Source organism: Aquila chrysaetos, chromosome 19 (genome assembly GCF_900496995.4).
Source record: "Aquila chrysaetos chrysaetos chromosome 19, bAquChr1.4, whole genome shotgun sequence".
Lineage (NCBI taxonomy): Eukaryota > Metazoa > Chordata > Aves > Accipitriformes > Accipitridae > Aquila > Aquila chrysaetos.
In genome coordinates, this window is record NC_044022.1 from 24,200,854 (window position 1) to 24,220,282 (window position 19,429).

Consider the following 19,429-nt stretch of genomic DNA (forward strand, 5'->3'; position numbering starts at 1 on the left):
AAGTAGTCTGGATGCTATCAGACAAGTCCTACAAGAGAAACACTTCAGAGGTTCCTCTGCTCTGGGGTCAGCCCCTGCAGTGAGGGTCCATGCTCCTTGCTTTCATGAAGCTGTTAGGTATTTCTTAGGGCACTTGCCCTGCTTGATTGCATCACCATGTCATCATGTCCCATTTGGCAAGATTGCTGCATGCATCAGCGTTGAGCAGTGGGCATTGGGAGGCATAAGGCCCGACGCTGTCAGAGCTGTTACCTAAATAAGTTTAGGTCTTGAAGGAAAGGGGAGTGAGGAAAGTAGTCACTGCCACCATTCATGCTCCCACTATCTCAAAACGTGCAGGGTCACACAATGGTCGCATGCTTGCATGCAGGGTCTTGTGATGACAACTGTGGCTCAGCAATGCTCGTCCCGGCAGGGCTCCTTTCAGAGAAGGGCTCTACCAGGAATCACCCCTCCGTCACTCTTTGCAGAGCTTCCCTGTCACAGCGCCTGGCCTTTCAGTGTAGCCCTTGGTGAACCACCCAGCAAAACACTAGGAGCCTCACAGGCTAATAAGTGCAACTCAGTCCTTCCTCATCTAAATAGGTCTATCAGTGTGGGTACTATACGATAGCTGGATCGCTCTAATTCATTTCAGACAACTGATGGCCAAATAGGTTGCCCCCGTGATGAATTACATCCCATGTTCTGGTTGAACAGTGTTGGATGGAGACTATCCCCACACGTGTTGCAGGAAGGACTGGAGATCTCACCCAGGCAATGCTCCCTTGTGATGTTTTGCATCAGCAGCCCATCACATCAGAAAACCAAGCACCCTGATGCCCTTGTTGGAGCAGAAAGATTTTATAGCAACCAGTGGCTGGTCTGGTTTTGTTTGTGAGCACCATACCCTCTTCCTTAACGATGGCACCCAACTGGAGCCTGCAAGCCTGCTTCCATGAACTTATTGTGAACCACTGAAGCAAACACTTTTCTGCCCACCAGCCACCAGTGGCTGAACAAAACGCTGCACAACAAAGCACTTGCTGTCTGGACAAAGATGCTCTCCAGCCGCATGCCTCATTGTAATTTTTTCAGACAATCAGTTTCAATTAATTCAATTGTTATCATTCCCCAAGACAATATTCTCATCCCCGTTAGAGCTAAAAGGTTAAGCTGAGGGGTCTAATTGCAGGACCATTCATGCTCAGTGAAGAAGAAAAAAACTTTTCTTGTTCAGTCTTTCAAACACCAACAGATAATATTTTCCTCTCTGTAGTTCAACCACGTTTGTTCTAAGGGTTTTGTGGAAGTGACTAACGACTGTACAAAGTAAAGAGGTTCCCATGTATTGTGGCCTCTCCATTCGTAGGATAAGAGAGAACTCAAAGTAGTACATTGGCACTGAAGTCCAAAAAAAGTGAACTCAAACCTCCACCCCTATCAGAGTAGGGTCCTAGCCATGTTCTGAGTTGCTGCATTTTTGCGAGAAAGTGAATGTAAGGATCTGAATTCTGCTGTTGTGAACATCTAAGTGAGCAGATGTTTCAGGTGAGCTGAATGTCTATGTGCCTGCCTCCAGGTCCTTGTGGTGGTAGGCTCAGAGCCTACCTAAGCCTCACCAGCACTATTGAAATAAGTACAAGGTCATTCCCATGCTGAAGTAGAGTGGGGTTAAGCGTCTGTTGTCCATCCTTTTGCAGCATAACCTTGTTGTGACCAGTGCACCCACTCAGAAAGAGTGAGACAGAGGTGCAGTCCTCCTTGCCACGAATCCATCTCTCTTGCCACTGGGAAGCATCCCTCAATTACCACTTTGCAGGTACGTGGTGGAGGGGAGACACTTCCACACCTCATGCTAAAGAAAAGAACAGTGCAAATGTTGGAGGCTGTAAGATTCGGGGAGATTCTGGGGCTGGCAAGAGGGACCTTGGCTCTAGCCTCAGCAGTACTAGTCAGAAACATACTGGTCACCTAAGCCCACATGTCTGTGTACTTGTATTACACAATCCCAGGATATGTGTGGAAGCAGTTGGAGGAGACAGACCTGCTGGTGCTGGTTGTCCCTTTGCGTGAGGAAGTCCTGTTCTAGGTGCAAGCCTGCGGGACATTGCTAAGGGCAGCTGCTCTCTATGGAAGGGTGTGTTGGACAGGTCCTGGTCAGCTTTAGAGGAGAAGGATGAAGCTAGGTGATTGTGGCTTGGGATGTTAAGCTTCAGGGGTGTGCATCACATCAGCTCACTGGTCCATCAAGATGCGTTCTCCTAAAGTGACCAGTGGTACAACTCTGAGAGTTCCTTCTTCACCCTCTGAGGATGAAACCTGGTGATTATTTGTCTCATAAGCTGGTAATGAGATGTTGTTTCCATCCATGAAAATGAGCTCACCCTCCGATGGCATTCCCAGATGTGATGCATCATTCATACAGAAATTGTACTGCAGTAGCAGGGGAGAGTCCGGCTGAGCATGGCCTGTGAAATAAGTGTTTGGCTGCACCTTAGGCAAGGACCAGGTCTTTGTATAACATTACTTGCAGAAAAGGAGTAAAGTGTCTTTTTTCTTCCTTTTTCTGAAACAGCTTATTTAAATGGGGCTGGCTTAAGATCTTTAGCAGTAATTCAATTCTCTCTGAACTGCTCCCATGGTTACTCATCATGTACTGGGTGTAGGATTCGATTAAAGGAGGCTAATATGTCAAGAAGCACTTAAAAGCTGATCTGTATTCTCTGCTGAGCTTATATCTTGCCTCAAATCAGCATGATCCTGAAAAGAGAGTGTGTTTGTAGCTGGATAGGAAACAGCTTAAATTCCTTTGTAGTTGTGTTTCAGGAGAGAAAAGCCTCTTCCCCTAAATCTGTATGTCCTGTTTTCATACAATCCCACTGTGCTGTAGTCTGGAGGGACCTGTATCATAAATGATCCTTCTCAGTACAGCACTGATGTCTACTAACAGACGCTTCTCTCTGAACCCTGAAATCTGATGATACTGGTCCCCAAATTGTCCATTATGGTGGTTGGGAAACTTGCCCCAGGCACTCAGATTCCTGAGCATAGACCTGTGCATTTTCACAGCAGCAAGGTCCTTCTCCTGGTGAAATTCATCCCCAGGTTCATCAGTTTCTTAGGTCTGGGACAACTTGAAGAAACTTTCCATCAAAGCCACGGACTGGCTTTCCTAATCCTTTGCTTCTTGGTGTTCAAGGCTTCTTGAGTTGTCCCCTGCCCTGGCTGGGGTTTGTGCCGTGCCTCACTGGAACCCTCACCAAGGGCTTCAACTTGCCATCAGAGGGAAAGAACGTGTCAGGCACCAAAAACTAGAGTCTTTGAATCTCCAAGGCAGTTTTCCCTGTTCTGAGATGTGCCTGTCTTGCGTTTCCTGCGATTACTGTGGAAGTGTTGTCTTCTTCGCTGTCTGCTCTGTATTTTTGTGGTGCTTTGGAGGCATTTTTTATTCCCTGACGTCTCTCCCATGGTTAATATGCCTCTAATCACAACAAATGCCTCTAATCACAAAAAATAGGCAAGGTTAGTGCTGTATTGGTTCATAGCATAGCAGTAGACCCTGGCCATCATGCCTCTTTCAGAGTTTGTACTCACAAAGAAAAGTCATTGAAAGTGTGTACCCTGAAGTGCCCCATTACCTGTTACCCATGAAAGGGCTTTGATCCTGCAGGGCAGCCTTGGTATGTGTTTGGCCATTTCAGAAGCATTTTCACTGTAGCAATGAACACTTCTCTCCATACACTTGTCCTGCTAACAGCCTTGACATTGTGCTGGAAGACCTAGTGTTAAGTGACTTCCCAATGCAAAAATAATTCCAGAAGTACCTCACTGAACACACTTCGTCATCTTCTACCAGGATGCAAACAATCTCTTCTTGATTTCCCAGGTCCTAGCGATGTGTTTGCTTGCAGAAGGTCAGCAGCTGTACCTACACTGGAGTCACAAGGTGGGGAGACTCAGGGCTTTCTGGTAACTCTAATCTATGCTTTAAATCGCTTGTGTCTGTGGTGTTTTTCATGCAGAGAAACATCTTAGATTATGGGAGAGAAGGAAGAGAGGGAAGAGGTTAATCTTAGGAGACTATAGATACCCATAAGAATGATATCTCCACCTGAGCTGATCACCTAGACTCCCTTTGTAGTCAGTAGAGGGAAGTGAATCCCCTGAGGATGCAATTCATCCAGCTGATCATAGACATCTAAATTAAGATGAAATGAATCACACTTAAAGTACCTTTTTTTCCCCCACTGACTCTAAAAGGAGCCTGCAGTGACTCATTCAGGTGAAGTCTATATTTGACAGGTCTACATGTGGTAACACGAAGACAAAAGCTAAGTTTTCATAAGGACATCATGTAGCAGACGCCAGCAGCAGTGAAAAAAGTGGCTGGTATCTCTGCAGAAGAGAAAGCTGGCTTTTCCAAGGCATCCCGGTGCCTTATGCCTTTTGGTTTTTGGGTGGTTTCAGAAATGCTACCTGGAGTTTTGAAGGTACAGAAACAAATCCCCAGAGAGTTGTTGCTGCAAAATGATGCATTAGAATCACCATCCTTGGTAAATTATTGAGGCTGAGGCGTTTAAAAAATGAGCCTCTAGCCATGCAGTTTAGGGGAGAATGTAATGTGATTGCAAATCTTGCAGTGGAAGGGAATAGCTGAACATGCAGATACTTGATCCTGTGTTTCTTCATTTAAGTAATGGAAACACAGTCATCTTTACTATTGAAAATTGGCTTCCAGAAGAACCAGAAAGATGTAGAACAATTTGTAAAAAAACCCTGAGACTGCATCCTTGGGTGGAAGAGATTAGGGACAGATTATTAAGGTGTTGATCTGTAGGATCCCCCTGAAAAATGGTTAGAGCCTTGGTCCAATTTCTACTAGCACTTAGTTCTCAGCAGATAGATGATGTACCAAGAAGAGCCTGCCATCACCATAGTGCTGGTACCAAACTGAGCAAGAAGCCGAAGAATAGACCAAGCTACCTCCTCACTTTTTTGGTTGAAAAGTGAACTCTCATCTCTTAATTATGGGAGTCTTTGCTGTTGCTGAAGCCTGTTGCAGAGCAGCTCATAGCATAAGGAAGCTGTGTTGCTCTCTCTTTTGGATGGAATTAATCGCTTCTGAATTTAGCCATCTGCAGGTTAGGGATTTGATGTAAGATGATGACCTAGGCTTCATCTACATCAACAGAGAGAGAGAGAGAGAGAGGCATCTTCCGTCATAAAGCAAGCAGGAATGGATCACCTCTGGAAATTCCTCTCTTTGTCCAAGGATTATAGAGGGACCCCTGAGAGCTGACTTAGTTGGGTACCCAACTCATAAGATCAGTCTTGCCAGCAATCGATAGCACTGTTGGTCTGGTTTTAGTCCCGTTGGATCTCCTTGTCTCTGAACTGGCATAGTCAAGCTGATACATCCTAAACTTACAAAGTCCAAGCTGCTTAAATAAGCCTGTGAGTCAAATGGATGGCACACCCTGTGCAGAAATGCTGAAGCTGATTTATGTCGTCTTTGCCTTTCCAGATTGGGACTTTTCTTGTCCTGGGCTTCTCTATAACAGCCCTCTTCATATTATCGGTACTCTGGGGAGATCAATGGAAAACTGTCCACCTGTCATTCCAGGTAAGAGGGGCTGGGAGGTCTGTTTGAAAGAACAACTTGTTTATAGAACAAATTTGTGGTAATTGCTAGAAAACATTCCACATGCATTTTTCACATGGGTTTTCCTGGCAGGGTACGTGTCTTTGAGTAAACTTTTATTATGACTTAACATTTCCTGTTGGGAGAAAGAGAGCCAAGACCCAAGGCTGAGTTTCAAGCTATCTGATGTAACATGTCTCAGTCTGGGAAGTCACATCCTTTTTTTTTTTTTTTTTGGCAAAAATGTTGTAGGTATACTGTTAATTTTCAGGTGCCCAGGGCAGGTAAATCAGACCCCTTTGGCTGGATTGCTGGAGCAAGAACTTTCTCCCTAATCAGCTCTTGCCAGTTCAGCAGCTTTAGCACTAGCACAATTTCAGTCTTCTGTGACTCAGAAGTGCTTCATCTCCTGAGGGCAGGACAGCATGGAGTTTTTGGGGAGCAGGTGGGGAACGCTGGTATCAGGTGGGACAACCTGCGGGGTGCGGGAGGTCAGAGTGCATGGTCTGCTGGCCTCCTCAACTCTCACCAGATCTGGAGATGGAGGCAAGACCTGCTCAGTGCTGTTTAGTGTCTGAGCATTCAGGTCCCCACATGTATTGGGAAGCAAGAAGTATGTAGCCTTTGATTACACAGCTGCCCTGAAGATGTTATTTGGGCCTATCACTTCTCCCCCATGTGGCTTACTGCTTGTGAATGTTGGGAGAGCAAAGCGTATGGACTGGAAGAGGAATCACAGATGTGGTGTTCGTAGGGTATCGTTAATTGCACATTCCTGCTCTACAGAGTTTGGTAACCATTGGGCTGTGCACTGGCAAAGGTAATGAGAAACCATCAGCTTCTCCTCTCCCTTACAGACTCCAGGGGAGGTGGATGAGGAGAAGGAGACACAACAGCCTTTGGGTTCCCCACAGGTGCTGTTTATTTTGGGTGTTCATGCCCTTTGAGATGCTTCACATGGCCTCCCACTGCTGTTCCCAAAGGACATGAATCTCTTCTAGATCCTGTGTCATGTCCATTAGCCCCGCAAAGCTATCTCAAATATCCTGGACATCTCAGATGGCACCTCTGTTTACGCAACTGAATCCTGCTTCTGATGGGAAGATGTTGGTATCAAGTGTCCGGGGCAGACAGTATCACATGCAGTAACATCTCTCAATGACTGCTGCTTTCTTCAACCCTTCCAGCTTAGAGAATCAGGCATGGACTAAGCAATAGGAAAGGCTTGCATCTGGATAACTTTTTTTCCTAGCACGTACCTTAATAACTCTCACTTCTAGCTGGAACAGTAACCACGGGGCTCTGATGAACATGAGAAAATGATGGACTGGTTTCTTTGACAGATTTGCCTAGTTTTATGAGAAGTGTGTCATACCAACCTCCATTCAGTGTCTGTACAAGTGACAAACTATTTTTGCTTGGTTTCCAGCTCTGCTCATGCATTCATGATAAGCACAGAAGTGATTCTTAACTTCTGATCTTCTTGTTTGATCTTTAGGATGAAAGAAATCTAGTCCAATTACTAGATCTGTCCAGCAATAGGTATTATGTAATATATCATAAGCATTAAATGAATATATTGTTTTGCATCAGTAAATCAAGAAAAATACCTACACATTGAGTTGAAAGTTTAAAAAAAAGAGAGAGAAAATGCAATTAGCCCTAATGCAAGTGAATTAAATGCTTTGAAATAAATGCAAATTAATTATTTTTCTGGAATATATTGCTAATATGTGAAACTAGGTACTGCAGGGTTTATATGAGTCTAATAAAGTCCATGATCAGACATATACCAGATTAACTGCTGCTCTTATACCACAATAGTTAGTTCCATACAGGTGTAAATACCACATTTTATCACTCAGGTTTGTTGACATCAGTTTAATGATTTAGCTGCAGTGTGGTATAGAGGTGACTATTACCTGACTGGGATTGGATTGGGTTAGATTGGATTAAACTGGCTGCTCCCTGGAAGATGCTCACAGATTAGGGCATAGCAGTAATGGCAATCGCGTCCACATGGATGAGGACAGCCATGTCCTTCAGCTGACTTGGGAGAGCTGTGTAGTGCAGTGAGGAGCGCTCCTCAGCCTGGGTAGCTGGTCACATATCTCTCCTCCAACTCCAGAGGTGTTTGGTGGATCCCACACAGGTGTGGGAGAGAGGTTGAACTCCTGGTATCTGCAGCAGGAGCCCATCCAGGTGGAAGGCTGTAGCCGTGTTGGGGTTTGTTTCCATCTGTATCCACTTCATCCTTTGACTAAAATCCTTTTCTCTCCTTACCAGATCACAGCTCCCTATCTCCACATAGGGGCAATAACCATCATGGTCCTCCTGTCCTGGCCTGTGGCTCTTCATGCCATCAGAGCAGATAAGAAAGGTACGGTAGCTCTGCTTCCTGCTCCCTATATGACAAAAGATGTATATCAGTGGGGGAAAATAGGTGGGCAGGAGCCTTTTCCTCCCACACCTGCAGTCCAGCTGGAAGAGACTTTTAACTTCTGTGTATCCCAGGGAAACTAGCAGGGCTGGGGCTTGGGCTGCGCACTGTCCTCTGGCTATACAGGTGCGTTACTGGTTTGCATGTTCCCTTCCACAGTTTTGGCCTGTATCAAGGCAGTGACCTGCCTTGAGATGGAGGAGATTAGCAGAAGTACCCATGTTCTGATTCACGCGTGGAAATTTGTTCAGCCCTCTGTGGGGAAAAAGCAGCCCGTGGCAGCTCTCTCAGCTGACTTTTGTTTGCTATTCTCAGCTTTGCTGTCTCAGAAGGGATCTCCAGTCCAGTCAATCCACGTCAGACTAGTGCATCTCAGGAGAAGCCAGCTGAGATAGGGGAAAGAGCTTCTTGATCAGTTCCTAGTGTTATCTCATGGGAAGTTCCTGTCCACCTCCGAGAAGAGTGACCAAGTAGTGTAAGGACAAGGCCAGATACCAGGAACAACTGCAGAAGAGCCTGGCTCTGGGACTGGCTGTTTTTCTCTGACCTAGTCTCTCCACATAGCCAAAATTATCTACATGACACCCATCTGCAGATATTGATTTGTAATAAAAATCACAGACAGAATGGGCTGCTGAAAGCATTTTTTTTTCCTGCCCAGGATTTTTCTTATTGAACTACAGCTGGGGATGTTGGGATGGAATATGCTGGGACCCTAGACATTAGAGTCCACCATGCCTAATGGACGCCCAGCTCAATACATCAGCTTGGTGTAAGCCCAAGTTCCTTCAGAGCCACTGGCACAACATGCAGAGGGATGGTGGTATCCGTTCAAGAAAGAAATGTTGGCGCATAGGTGCTCATTTCTCAGAGGAACTGTTTTGTTCCCGGAGGTGAAGGCTCACAGGGACTCTTGGGCAATGTGTTAACAGACTCCAGAGAAGACTGTAGGGAATGAGTTGGCAAGTTTCTGAGATGCAATACCCGTGCAGGATTCTGTAGGTCACACACAGAAGGTCACTGACAGCAATCTGAATGAACCAAGGAAGTATTCACCTTAAGGGGATGTAACATAGTTGAAGGAGAAAGGTTTCTCCTCTTCTTCACTGTGAATGAAACTTCAAAATGTTGCTTGTTCTTACCCGAGTAAGAAAAAAATCACCATCCATCTGTTGAGGATTGTTTTTCTACAGATGGGGGATATTTCATTGCACCACCTCTAAAGAAAAAGAAATTAAGGCCATGTCTTGCTGTAAGGCATAGTGAGATGTAATTAAAGCAAAAAACCTGCAGTCCTGACTTAGCCCATGTCCTTGCTTTGACCAGTTTGTTTTCCTGGGTTGCATTGTTTGGAAAGAAAGTGAAAATTAGGGGAAAAAGGGATGGGACAAAGCCCAACAGCTACTTTAGCTGGAGGGCTGTATTAAAAGTCAAGCTGCAAGGCAAACCGGTATGTTACCACATGGATTAACTCTAGCCTTCCTCCTTCAAATTTTCAGTTGTTCAGGTGATAATTGTTGGTCCATACCTGGCTATCCTTCTCTTTCTTTTCTTGATACCTCTGGGGATGTACTCTCCTTGCATCAGAGAGATGGGGACACTTGGACCAAAGCCAGCCCTCATTGGACACCGTGGAGCACCAATGGTAGGTCTGGAGAAGTTATTTTACATCATTTCTTCATCCTGTGTCTTGCTACCTTCATCATCATCTTCTGTTTTTTTTCTGTGAAATCTGTAGAGGGTGGAAGGGGACACATTTCCTTTTAGAATTGCATGCCAAAGGCATCGCTGCATGGGTTTGCTAACATGGATAACGCTGTTCCTGAGGGACAAGATGCATTTGGTGGCTAAAGTGGAAGAAAACAAACAGTAGACTTTAACAAGATAACAATGTTCCCTTAATAAAAACCAGAGGTGTTACAGAGACAGAAAGTACTTACAGAGTCCTCCACAGTGTGTTTGAAAATTATCTGCTCATGCACATTTTTTTTTTTCAGCTGGCACCAGAAAACACTGAGATGTCATTTCAGAAGACAATTGAACATGGTGGGGATGGTCTTGAAACAGATGTCACCATCAGGTAAGGGGAAAATATCACGTCTCACAGAATATGCACTGCTTTTTCTAAGAGTTGCCTTTGGAGATGTGCAACGCCAGGCAATGAGGTTTTACTGATGGCTGGGACAGGGTCCCTCGGTGCGTGATGATAAGGGCTGTAGGGCATGGTTGTTCTCAGGCAAGTCAATGAGCTGTAGCTATTGATTTAACAATCATTATTTCTACAGTATATTTTAAATGCTTTGCAGAGTATAAAGACAAGTCCCTACCCTAGTTTGACTTCTATGCCACAGTGAGGGCTGTATCAGGCCTGCAAACCAACAGAAAATTGTGTTCAGACTTGTGACAGCATAGTCCTAATTATTAGTTCTTTAATTGCCTTTGTTTGTGGGACCCATTGCCATGAATTGCTAACATGCTGTGCAGGATGAGCAGTTTCCAGGCACTGAATGAGAAAAATACTAATGCTTAGAAGTTCTACTGATGTAGACCCTTCTATAAGAGAAAATTTTGCCTTTCCATCACTGTCCATTTAGACTTCAGTCCTCTGAAACCCATAGAAACACTTTGGTGTCAGCAAAAAGAGATTTCAACCATAAGTTACTACCTATTTTTGGAGGGGCTGGCAAGCATAAATGCCACCATCTCCACTTTGCCCCTGAGGAAACTGAGGCACAGACAGGCATGACTTCTCCAAGGTCACCCAGCAGTATTTAATCCAGAAATAACCTGGTGTCTTGAGCCTCAGCCTTCCTCCCTATCCCACCCTCTGCACTGAGGGAGGCTGTACTGCTGCATTCATGGTGGCCCACATATTCTTCTGACCTGGCATGAGTCTGCTCGTGCCATGAACAAACCTGCACTCCAAGTGACCTGAACTCTTGCTCTCCAACAGCTACGATGGGGTTCCTTTCCTCATGCATGACAGCACCTTGAGGAGGACAACTAACATCAAGGAGGTCTATCCCAATGACACGGCTCAAAATGCCGCGTTATTCTCCTGGGATGCGCTGGAGGAGTTGAATGCTGGAACGTGGTTCCTTAAGGTAAGCACCATAAAGGACTATCATCAACTGGATGTAGAAGACACCAGCTGGCTACTACTTAATAGCATGAATGTCAGGAAAGGAGCTACTAGTTGACCCAAAACTCAAAGAAGTCAGTAGAAATCCTTCAGGTGGGGTCTCCTTGCTTTGTCCAGTTGGCCTTTAGGCTTAGGAGACCTGTAACAATTGGCTAGTGGGTGTTCTTGTGGCTCCTCATCATGGCAGCAGCAGAACACATGGGCTAGGGGAAGAAGACAAGAGCTACTTGTGCAAGGTGCTGTGTATAATAGTCACAGCTAACATGATGAGACAGAGAAGCAGAGCAAAACTAGCTGTAAACTATGCAATTTAGGTCCTAGAAGCAGCGTTGTCACAGCCTGGGTTAATTTCCTCTGTTTCTCAGGTAGAAGAGCTAAGCAAAATAAAAGTTCCTCGCCTGCTGAGGTCTGACGTCAAACTTTTTCCCTCTTAGAGATATGAGTTTTTTGCATGCAGCTGACTTCCAGAGGTGACTGCCTGATTGATTTCCTTTTTTATATCTGTTTATTTCTAGGACAAACCATTTTCATGCATGGGCTCACTGTCAAGGGCAGATCAAAACCAGGCAATGAATCAGTCAATTTACAAGCTAAGTAATTTCTTGCGCCTCGCAGACAGTCAGAATAAACTTGTGATATTTGATCTCTACCGCCCTCCAGAGAAACATCCTTACAGGAACTCGTGGATCAACAGAACCCTGGAAGTCATCCTCAGCGAGTCGGGGATTAGACCCCATCTGGTAGGGTGGCCTCACTCCTCCATATACCTTTTTATTGCTGAATTGGGACTTTGGGGTCATCCCTTGCATGATTTCACCTGTATAAAGTCCGTCCTGTTGCATTTCACTTGTTTTAAGAGGCATCATTTGGAGTATATTCCTACTATTGGTTCCTCAGCAAGTACAAAATGGTGTAACCCTACAGCAGCACAGGGAAATAAGCCAGTGTATATACCAGCTGATGCTTTAGCCCCTAAATGGCATCCTTTCATCATTGTAATAATTGGCAGCCTGCTCCCTGCCACCCATGCTTATTTTACATATTGCATAGAAACTCCTGGCTTAAATGAAAATGCACTGAGTTGGGAGCCTTCATTGCCTTCCTCCTTCCCCTGGCAATGGATAAATGCTAAACGCATATGGATCAGGTTATGTACCCATCGATGTCTGGGGAGTTACGCTGATCTGTGTCTGCTGAAGATCTCTTCTCTCATGCTGGGAGAATGGGAGAACAGAATATTTTCTGTTGCCTTTCCCATAAACCAAAGCTGTCTTTCCATTCATTTCAAACACCGCATCTTTTGTTGGGCTGTGTGAAACGTACTCACTGATTTCAAGTTGATAAGCAAGGAACAGTGAATACTTATTTCTTGATGAAAGTGACTTGCAAGTTTTAACTCTGCATCCAAATGTTCTTTGATCATTGAACAAAACATGTCATTTGACCGGCTGGGTTAAGCCCCTCAAGACATTCTCTTTACTGGGTTTGTGTGAAGGGCAGGGCACATTAGTACGTCTGCTGTGAATTCACTGGGTCCTCTCGTTGCCTGCAGGTCCTCTGGCTGGAGAACGACATGAGGTCCTTTGTTCAGTCTGTTGCTCCTGGGTTTCAGCAGACAATGGGCAGTAAGGCCCCAGTTGAAGACCTATTGATGGACAATATTGTCAAACTCAATCTGGCCTACACTGAAATGTCCAGTGAAGATATCCGGTAGGTTGCAGTTTCAGCCCCAAGTACAGTCGGTGGACTACATCTGGACTATGCCTCATGCATGTGGCAATGTCTCCCTCCAGTGACCAGCTCCAGGATCTATTCCATTTTTGGAATTGCTGCTTTAGATCAAGCGGCCATCCCTGTTTTATTTTGGGAGTGAAGGACTGTTGTTCACTCCTACTGTTGACCGGTGTGTGGTCAAGAGGTGACATACGTAATTACACCCCCTCCTGCCCCCAAGTCCATATTTACTTGACCAAGCTCTGAGGATCTGCTGGGTAGAATATCACAGCTCTCTCCTGATTTCTTGTCTTTGTATTCATGCCGTCCTCAGTCCCACCAACACTGAATCATGGAGGGTGAACAGCTATTTCACCTCCCGTGGCTCTTCCACAGACATTGGTGTGAGTGCATAATGCGGTGGTGAGAGACCATCACTCTCTTGTAGCTGATGTTTTGGAGACTTCATTTCTTGTCTCTGTTACCTCCAGTACTCTGTTGCTTGTGACACACTGAAAATGTCATCTCTTCAATGGAAGGCTCCACATTCATTGCAGAAGTTTCCAAAATGGTTCCCTCCAAAAAAAAAAAAAAAAAAAAAAAAAAAAAAAAAAAAAAAAAAAAAAAAAGCCAGTCTTACCTGTCCAGCTCTCCTTTTGTAAATAAGATTCTTTGCTTTTTCCAGTGCACAAACCCACTGAAATTTAATTTAAAAAAAAAAAAAGGAAATGAGAAGTTTAATCCTTTGGATGAGAGTAATGTTCATGTTTTTGCAATGATAATTTTCACAGGATGTAAAATCCTATGTAGATCCATTTGGGTAAATCCTGGATAGATCCTAGGTAGATTTACAAATGCTGTTATAGATGATACAGTCCTTTACCATTGCACAGAGTATGATCTTACTTCATATTAAGTTTCAGTAGCTTATAAGAACTTGAAAAATGATGAGCTGATGCGGCAAACAAACATAAGTAGCCAGCTTCGAGGTAGTTTTGAACACACTATGGGGAGATTACAAACACATCATTACATTGACTCTTATGGCAGAAGGGTAAGAAAAGTTTTGACCTTTTGGACATTTTAACTGCATTTGTTTCCAGCGGATCAGCTATTCTGTATTGACCAATTGTGAATGATTAATTATTGGCTGGTTGGCTTTCCTTTCTATTCCTTATCTAGGTCCTAAAGCAACCCTTTCCTACAGAAAATTGCTGTTTCTCCTTGATTCAGCCCAAAGGAAGTACTAACCTCCTTGCTTAACAAATGCTATTGCCTTTTGGTCTTTTAAAGGAAATACGCTGAGGCAAACATTACCACCAACCTCTATGTGGTCAACGAGCCATGGCTTTTCTCCCTGGCGTGGTGCTCTGGGGCACACTCTGTGACCACCAATGCCGTCCACACGCTGAAGAATCTCAGCCAGCCACTCTTCCTCATGGTAAGCAAAAATCCTCCCCTTCCCAGGGGTAGGAAGTAGGGTTGGGATGTTCATGGTTACCTCTGGAGACCACGGGGCAGTTCATGCATGGATAAAGGACCCTTTGCATGAAAAGGACCTGAGTTGAAACCTGGCAGTTGGTGTTCACTAAAGGACAATTTTGCCAGAGAAAATGAGATACCACCAGTTGATGTTAATGTTGGAGGGAAGCAGTGAGAACTACAGGGCCTGCCTGTACAAACAAGAGGTCCCTGTTATATTCACTGTGATGTGCTACAATCTTCTTGGCCACACAACAGACCTGTTTTTATGAAGGATGATGATTTGGCACCAACATGCACTGGTGAGTGGCCACTTTGAAATGCCACCAAATGCTTTAAACACCTGAGGGCTGTTACTGAACATGCAAACCAGGCAGCTGAATGGCCATATTCCAGCAGCAAGAAAGAGTTTGAACAACTTTTTTGCATATCTTGGGATCTTGGTGGTGGACACATACTCTGTTCTCTTCCAGACTCCACAGCAGTACAACATCATGTGGATCCTGACAGATCTGACCTCTGTGCTCCTCATCTCACTCATCTTTGCTCTGCACTGGTAACTACCAAGTTGCTAATGGCCATCCTAACCTGATCTTTTGTGCCAGGTGGAGGGAAGGAGGGATGCTTTTGGGTGATCTAAAGGGTTAAAACTGCTCTTGAGAACATTACCTTTCCCTTCAGGAGCTAGAAAAGAGCCCTGAAAGTCTGCAAAAACCTCTCTGCCTCTCCTGCTTGCTCTCATTTTCCCTTGCCATTTTGGCAGCTCAGGCATCGTCTACCCTCAGGGTTCGGTGGAGACCCGGTGGACTTACAGTAGCAACAAACCAGTTATCGAACAGTGTCTCTCTGTCTGCATAGGCCAGACCCCCTGAGAAGAAAATGTCTGAGTGTGTCACAGACAGCACATTTTTTTCTTCCCACGCTGTCAAAGACATTGCCTCTCTGTTTAATAATTGGGAAATCTGGGGTTCGTAGGACAGGCTCACTCCAGCAAATCGGGTTGGGCTGCTGGATGCTCTGGTCTGCAGAGTTGGATGAGGAACTTGCTTGTGCTCTTATCCCAGTGGTGCCCAAGGAAAGCAGGAGGTGCTGGGCTCAGGTCTTCAGCTGGCCGGCTGTGGGTGGGTGGAAGGACCAGCCCAGCCAGCCCAGGGGTGTTTTCTGCAGGGGTGCTGGCAGCACAACTGTGCTGCTGGTGACAGCAAAGGGAAAGTTCGGGAATCTCCTGCGTATGCAGTCTGGATTGTTTGTAACCATGACTTGCTTTGGCATAGGAAAGGGTGGCAGCTCTAATTTTTGCTCTGGGGTGGTGGAGAAATGAATTAGTAGCAGTATGGCCAGGCGGTGAGCTAAAAGCTGTACAGGCATGTTTGCTGGGCAGCCAGGCTTTTCCCTTCCCAAGGCAAAATGGCTCCTTCTCTTCCTTCCCCTCTCACCCTGCCCTGTTCTCCTCAGGTCCTGCTTTAGCGGCTTTCACCTTGCTTTCAAGCCTCCAATTTGCAGGATGGTTCGCAGTCACTCCTGCAACGCATCACCACCACCGTCAGACCTTCCCATGCCTGTCTCCTCCAGGCTCGCGTTCATGTTGTGTGTACGTTTCCCAGGGCCCTGCATATGCTTCTGATCCAGCCAAATAACAGCCTTTTCTGGGCAAATAACAACCTTTTTCTCCTAGCCCTGCTGGGAGTGAAGGGCCATCAGCAGTGCCTGAGAGCCCTGCGTGGTCTTGTTTGTCAGGTTTACGAATGCACCAAAATCGCAATTTTTAAATTTTCCTGGCTGCTTAGGAACCAGCAGCTGCAGGGCATTTGAGCTCTTAACTATTTCTTAGAAAACAGGACTTAGTCACAAAGTTGTCTTCAAAATGCTGTTGCACACATGAAGTGTGGATGCTTAGACATCAGTCAGGTACTAGAGTCCCCTCTCGGTAAGGATCTGAGCAAATCCCAAAATACCGGGGCAGTTCCTGCCCTGACAAAGTAGAAAAAAGGTGTCCAGGGCACCAGGCAGCTGCGAGGGTAACGACAGCGAGCGGTGGCCTGACCCAGGTGTTTTGCCCCATGCAGGTGGCGAGAGCGGAGTTTCTCCTGCTGTGCCCATGACGGTGGCCCGATGCTGGAGAGCGGCACCTACAACAAGTTCAGGACAGGTGAGGAGGGCGAGGAGAGCCGGGAGCCACATCCTGCTCAGGGCCGTGTCCGTGGGGGCACTGGGGTCCTGATGGATGGATGGATGGGTTGGTGATGGGTGCCCGTGCTCTGGTGAAGGATGGCTTCATCCTGGGTTGTCTCAGTCGCAGGTGGCAGTCTGTTCGGCACTGGTGAGGCCATGTCTAGGCACTGGGTCCAGTTCAGGCTCCCCAGTACCAAGTAGATTGTGACAAATGGGAGCAAGCTCAGTGGGGCCACTACGCTGGAGGACAGGGCATTTGAGATCTTGGTTTACACGGTGGGGGAGAAGGTCAAGGGGCTTCTTATCACTGTCTGCAACCATCTAATGGGATGGTGTAGAGAAGATGTTTCTTGAATGTGCAGTGACATCAACACAAGCTGCAACCTTGGAAATTTTTACTAGATATAAAGAGAAAAAAAGAAATCTTCCCCATGAGGGTCGTCAGATACTGGAACAGTGGCTCAGAGACGTGGGGAATATCCACCCTCAGAGATGTTCAAAGCTCTGAGCAGCCCAATCTAATTGGCCCTGCTTCAAGCAGAGGTTGGGGCAGAGACCTCCAGACGTCCCCTCCAATATGCATTATTCTGCGATGCTGTGAAAAGAGAGCCCAGAGGTGCTGAGCACTCTTGGATCTGCAAGGTGGGGTGGGATTGACTGGGGACCCTCCCATGCACCAGGTCTCTGCACCCATGGAGCTACCATCCAGGCAAAATAACCCAACCTGAGCTTCACACATTTTCAGCCAGGTTCTGTTTGCTCATGACTGCAGATGTTTCAGTAGCTCACTGTGTGTCCCCTTTTCCAGAGCTCAGCGACATGCCCGCTGTCTTGGCCTGATATGGACAGGGAGGGGACATGGACGTGCCATCTCGATGAGGACTAGAGAGCAGACCCTCTCCTGCTGCCCCTTCCTGCAATGCAAACACCAACCTGCCAAGGGGCTCAGGTCCACCTGGTGAGGAGGAGCCATTTGCCTCTGTGCGGAGGAGGCAGGAGATGAGCACCGAGCTTCCTCTCCTACAGTTTTACTCACAGTTCCATACCTGGCGGGGAGCCCTGGGGTGTAGGGAGCACAGATGGACTTGCAGCCACGAAGCAGCTGTGCACCATGATGAGGTGCAGCAACCACATGGAAGCCACCATTTAACTCTGAGACCATTGGCATCCTACAGGGCAATCATCCTGTAATCCCTCCTGCCGTGCGTAAGCCCTCTGTTTCCACAGCTGTGTTTTACACATGCTGCAAATATCTGAGCATCCTCCAGTCCTCCTCATTCTCAGCTGCCCATGTTTCTCCTGACAGACCGGCTTCTTCTCCACACACTCCCTCCCTCCTTCCTCGCAGGTCTCCTCCATCTCTGAGAGCACACTAGTCCCACCACGATGGTCAGGTGGTGCTGGCTGGGTCACTATGGTCCATACCTTTCTATAACGCAGGCAGTGGCAGCTTAGGTTTTCCTTTTCCCCACTCTTGCCCTGCCATAGACCCTAACGGGACAGTCTCTTCCCCTTGGCTGTGAGCGAGGGCGTATCTTCCCATGGGTGCTGAAGGACTTTTTGGTGCCTTGGCCGTGTAGCTACTGAGACTATGACCAAGAGCACACCACTTTCCTTCAGAAGGATTGAGCTGCATGTGAACCAGTCCCACCAAGTGTCCTGTTTGCTTTTCCCTTGGGAAGGTCTGTATAACCACACTGTGCCCTGGGATTTATTCCAATTTTCATTTCTCCCAGTGGCTGCTGGCACACAGGAGGGAGGGGGTCTATGCCCCGCACTGCAAGGGAGATGTGAGCATCTCCCAGGTTTAAGCCATAAATTTCTACTTGAACGGATAATAAGAACACATTTTTTGTAAATTGCAAGTGCTGTTTTAAATACATTTTAGCTCTCCTACCCTGTTTTGTTCTTATTTCGACAAACTGGGAAAGGGGAAGAAAATAGTAGTCTTTACCTGAATCAGGCTATAGACATTTTCTCATACACGAGTCTCACGCAGCTTGGTGTTTTTGCTAACTAAAGCTATCACAAGTGAATGGTGACAGAGAAGCATTAGGTTTCAGAGTTAGCTGTGTTGAGAAGCGCTCAAACTTTTCCAAGTTGCAGTTTTGGAGTATTTTGGAGGCTAGAAATGCAAAAAGGCAGCATCCTCCTTTGGAAAAGGGCTGAAGGGCTGGTGGGTTGGTGTAGAGCAGCTCCAGATCTATGAAGCATGGGGAGAAGATGCTACTGATGCTGTTAAACCCCCTCCCCATGCCCTGCAGCCATAGCTGGTTCATAGTTTTTTGTGGGTACCACTCACATGGAGGTACGTGAGTAGCGAAAATGGGGAGGTGGAGAGTGTGTGGGTTGAGCAGTGGTGTGCACCATGCGGTCCTCAGCCTGTCCCCTGGTGTCCAGGTGAGGGACTTACTTAGCTGTGGTCCCCCAGCTGCTGCTTTTAATATGTATTAGGAAAAGCCACCTCAACGCACCTTCATCCATGTATCTAGCTGCTGGTTGGCCATTACACAGTGGTATCTCCCTGTACTCACCTTCCTCATCCTCAGCAGCTTTGTCCAGGCAGAGCCTGGCCTATTAGACCTGTGGTCTCCTGCAATGCCTTACGCCCTGTCACATCTCGGCTACTATTTTTGTTGCTTCACAGCTAGCAGGGTCTGGCAACGCCGTTAAGCACGTGGCTGGTAGTCTGACTCCCACACACAACCTTTTCACCCAGTACTTCCTGCTGAATTACTGGCTGAATCCAGTGATTCAGCTCAAAACTGGCCTTTGTGGAAGAACCAGCCCTTGTCTTAGAGGATGACCAATGGAGACTCCCCGGGCTGCAGTTTTTTTACCCAAAAAGAAAAGATTT

At 46.4% G+C, this 19,429-nt stretch overlaps 1 protein-coding gene across 2 annotated transcripts in view; it reads left to right on the forward strand.

Moving 5' to 3' along the window:
- The window catches only part of GDPD4 (glycerophosphodiester phosphodiesterase domain containing 4), a 37,951-nt gene extending 19,483 nt beyond the window's left edge, over positions 1-18,468 (forward strand). For both annotated transcript variants that reach the window (XM_030042263.1, XM_030042262.1), the window contains exons 5-16: positions 3,869-3,928; positions 5,507-5,605; positions 7,910-8,003; positions 9,563-9,708; positions 10,061-10,143; positions 11,017-11,167; positions 11,721-11,945; positions 12,758-12,915; positions 14,212-14,359; positions 14,874-14,956; positions 16,467-16,549; positions 17,381-18,468. In XM_030042263.1, coding sequence (XP_029898123.1) covers positions 3,869-3,928; positions 5,507-5,605; positions 7,910-8,003; positions 9,563-9,708; positions 10,061-10,143; positions 11,017-11,167; positions 11,721-11,945; positions 12,758-12,915; positions 14,212-14,359; positions 14,874-14,956; positions 16,467-16,549; positions 17,381-17,412 — 1,362 coding nt within the window. In that variant the 3' untranslated portion in view covers positions 17,413-18,468. The remainder of the gene's footprint in view (positions 1-3,868; positions 3,929-5,506; positions 5,606-7,909; positions 8,004-9,562; positions 9,709-10,060; positions 10,144-11,016; positions 11,168-11,720; positions 11,946-12,757; positions 12,916-14,211; positions 14,360-14,873; positions 14,957-16,466; positions 16,550-17,380) is intronic.
- The last annotated feature ends 961 nt before the right edge of the window (positions 18,469-19,429 follow it).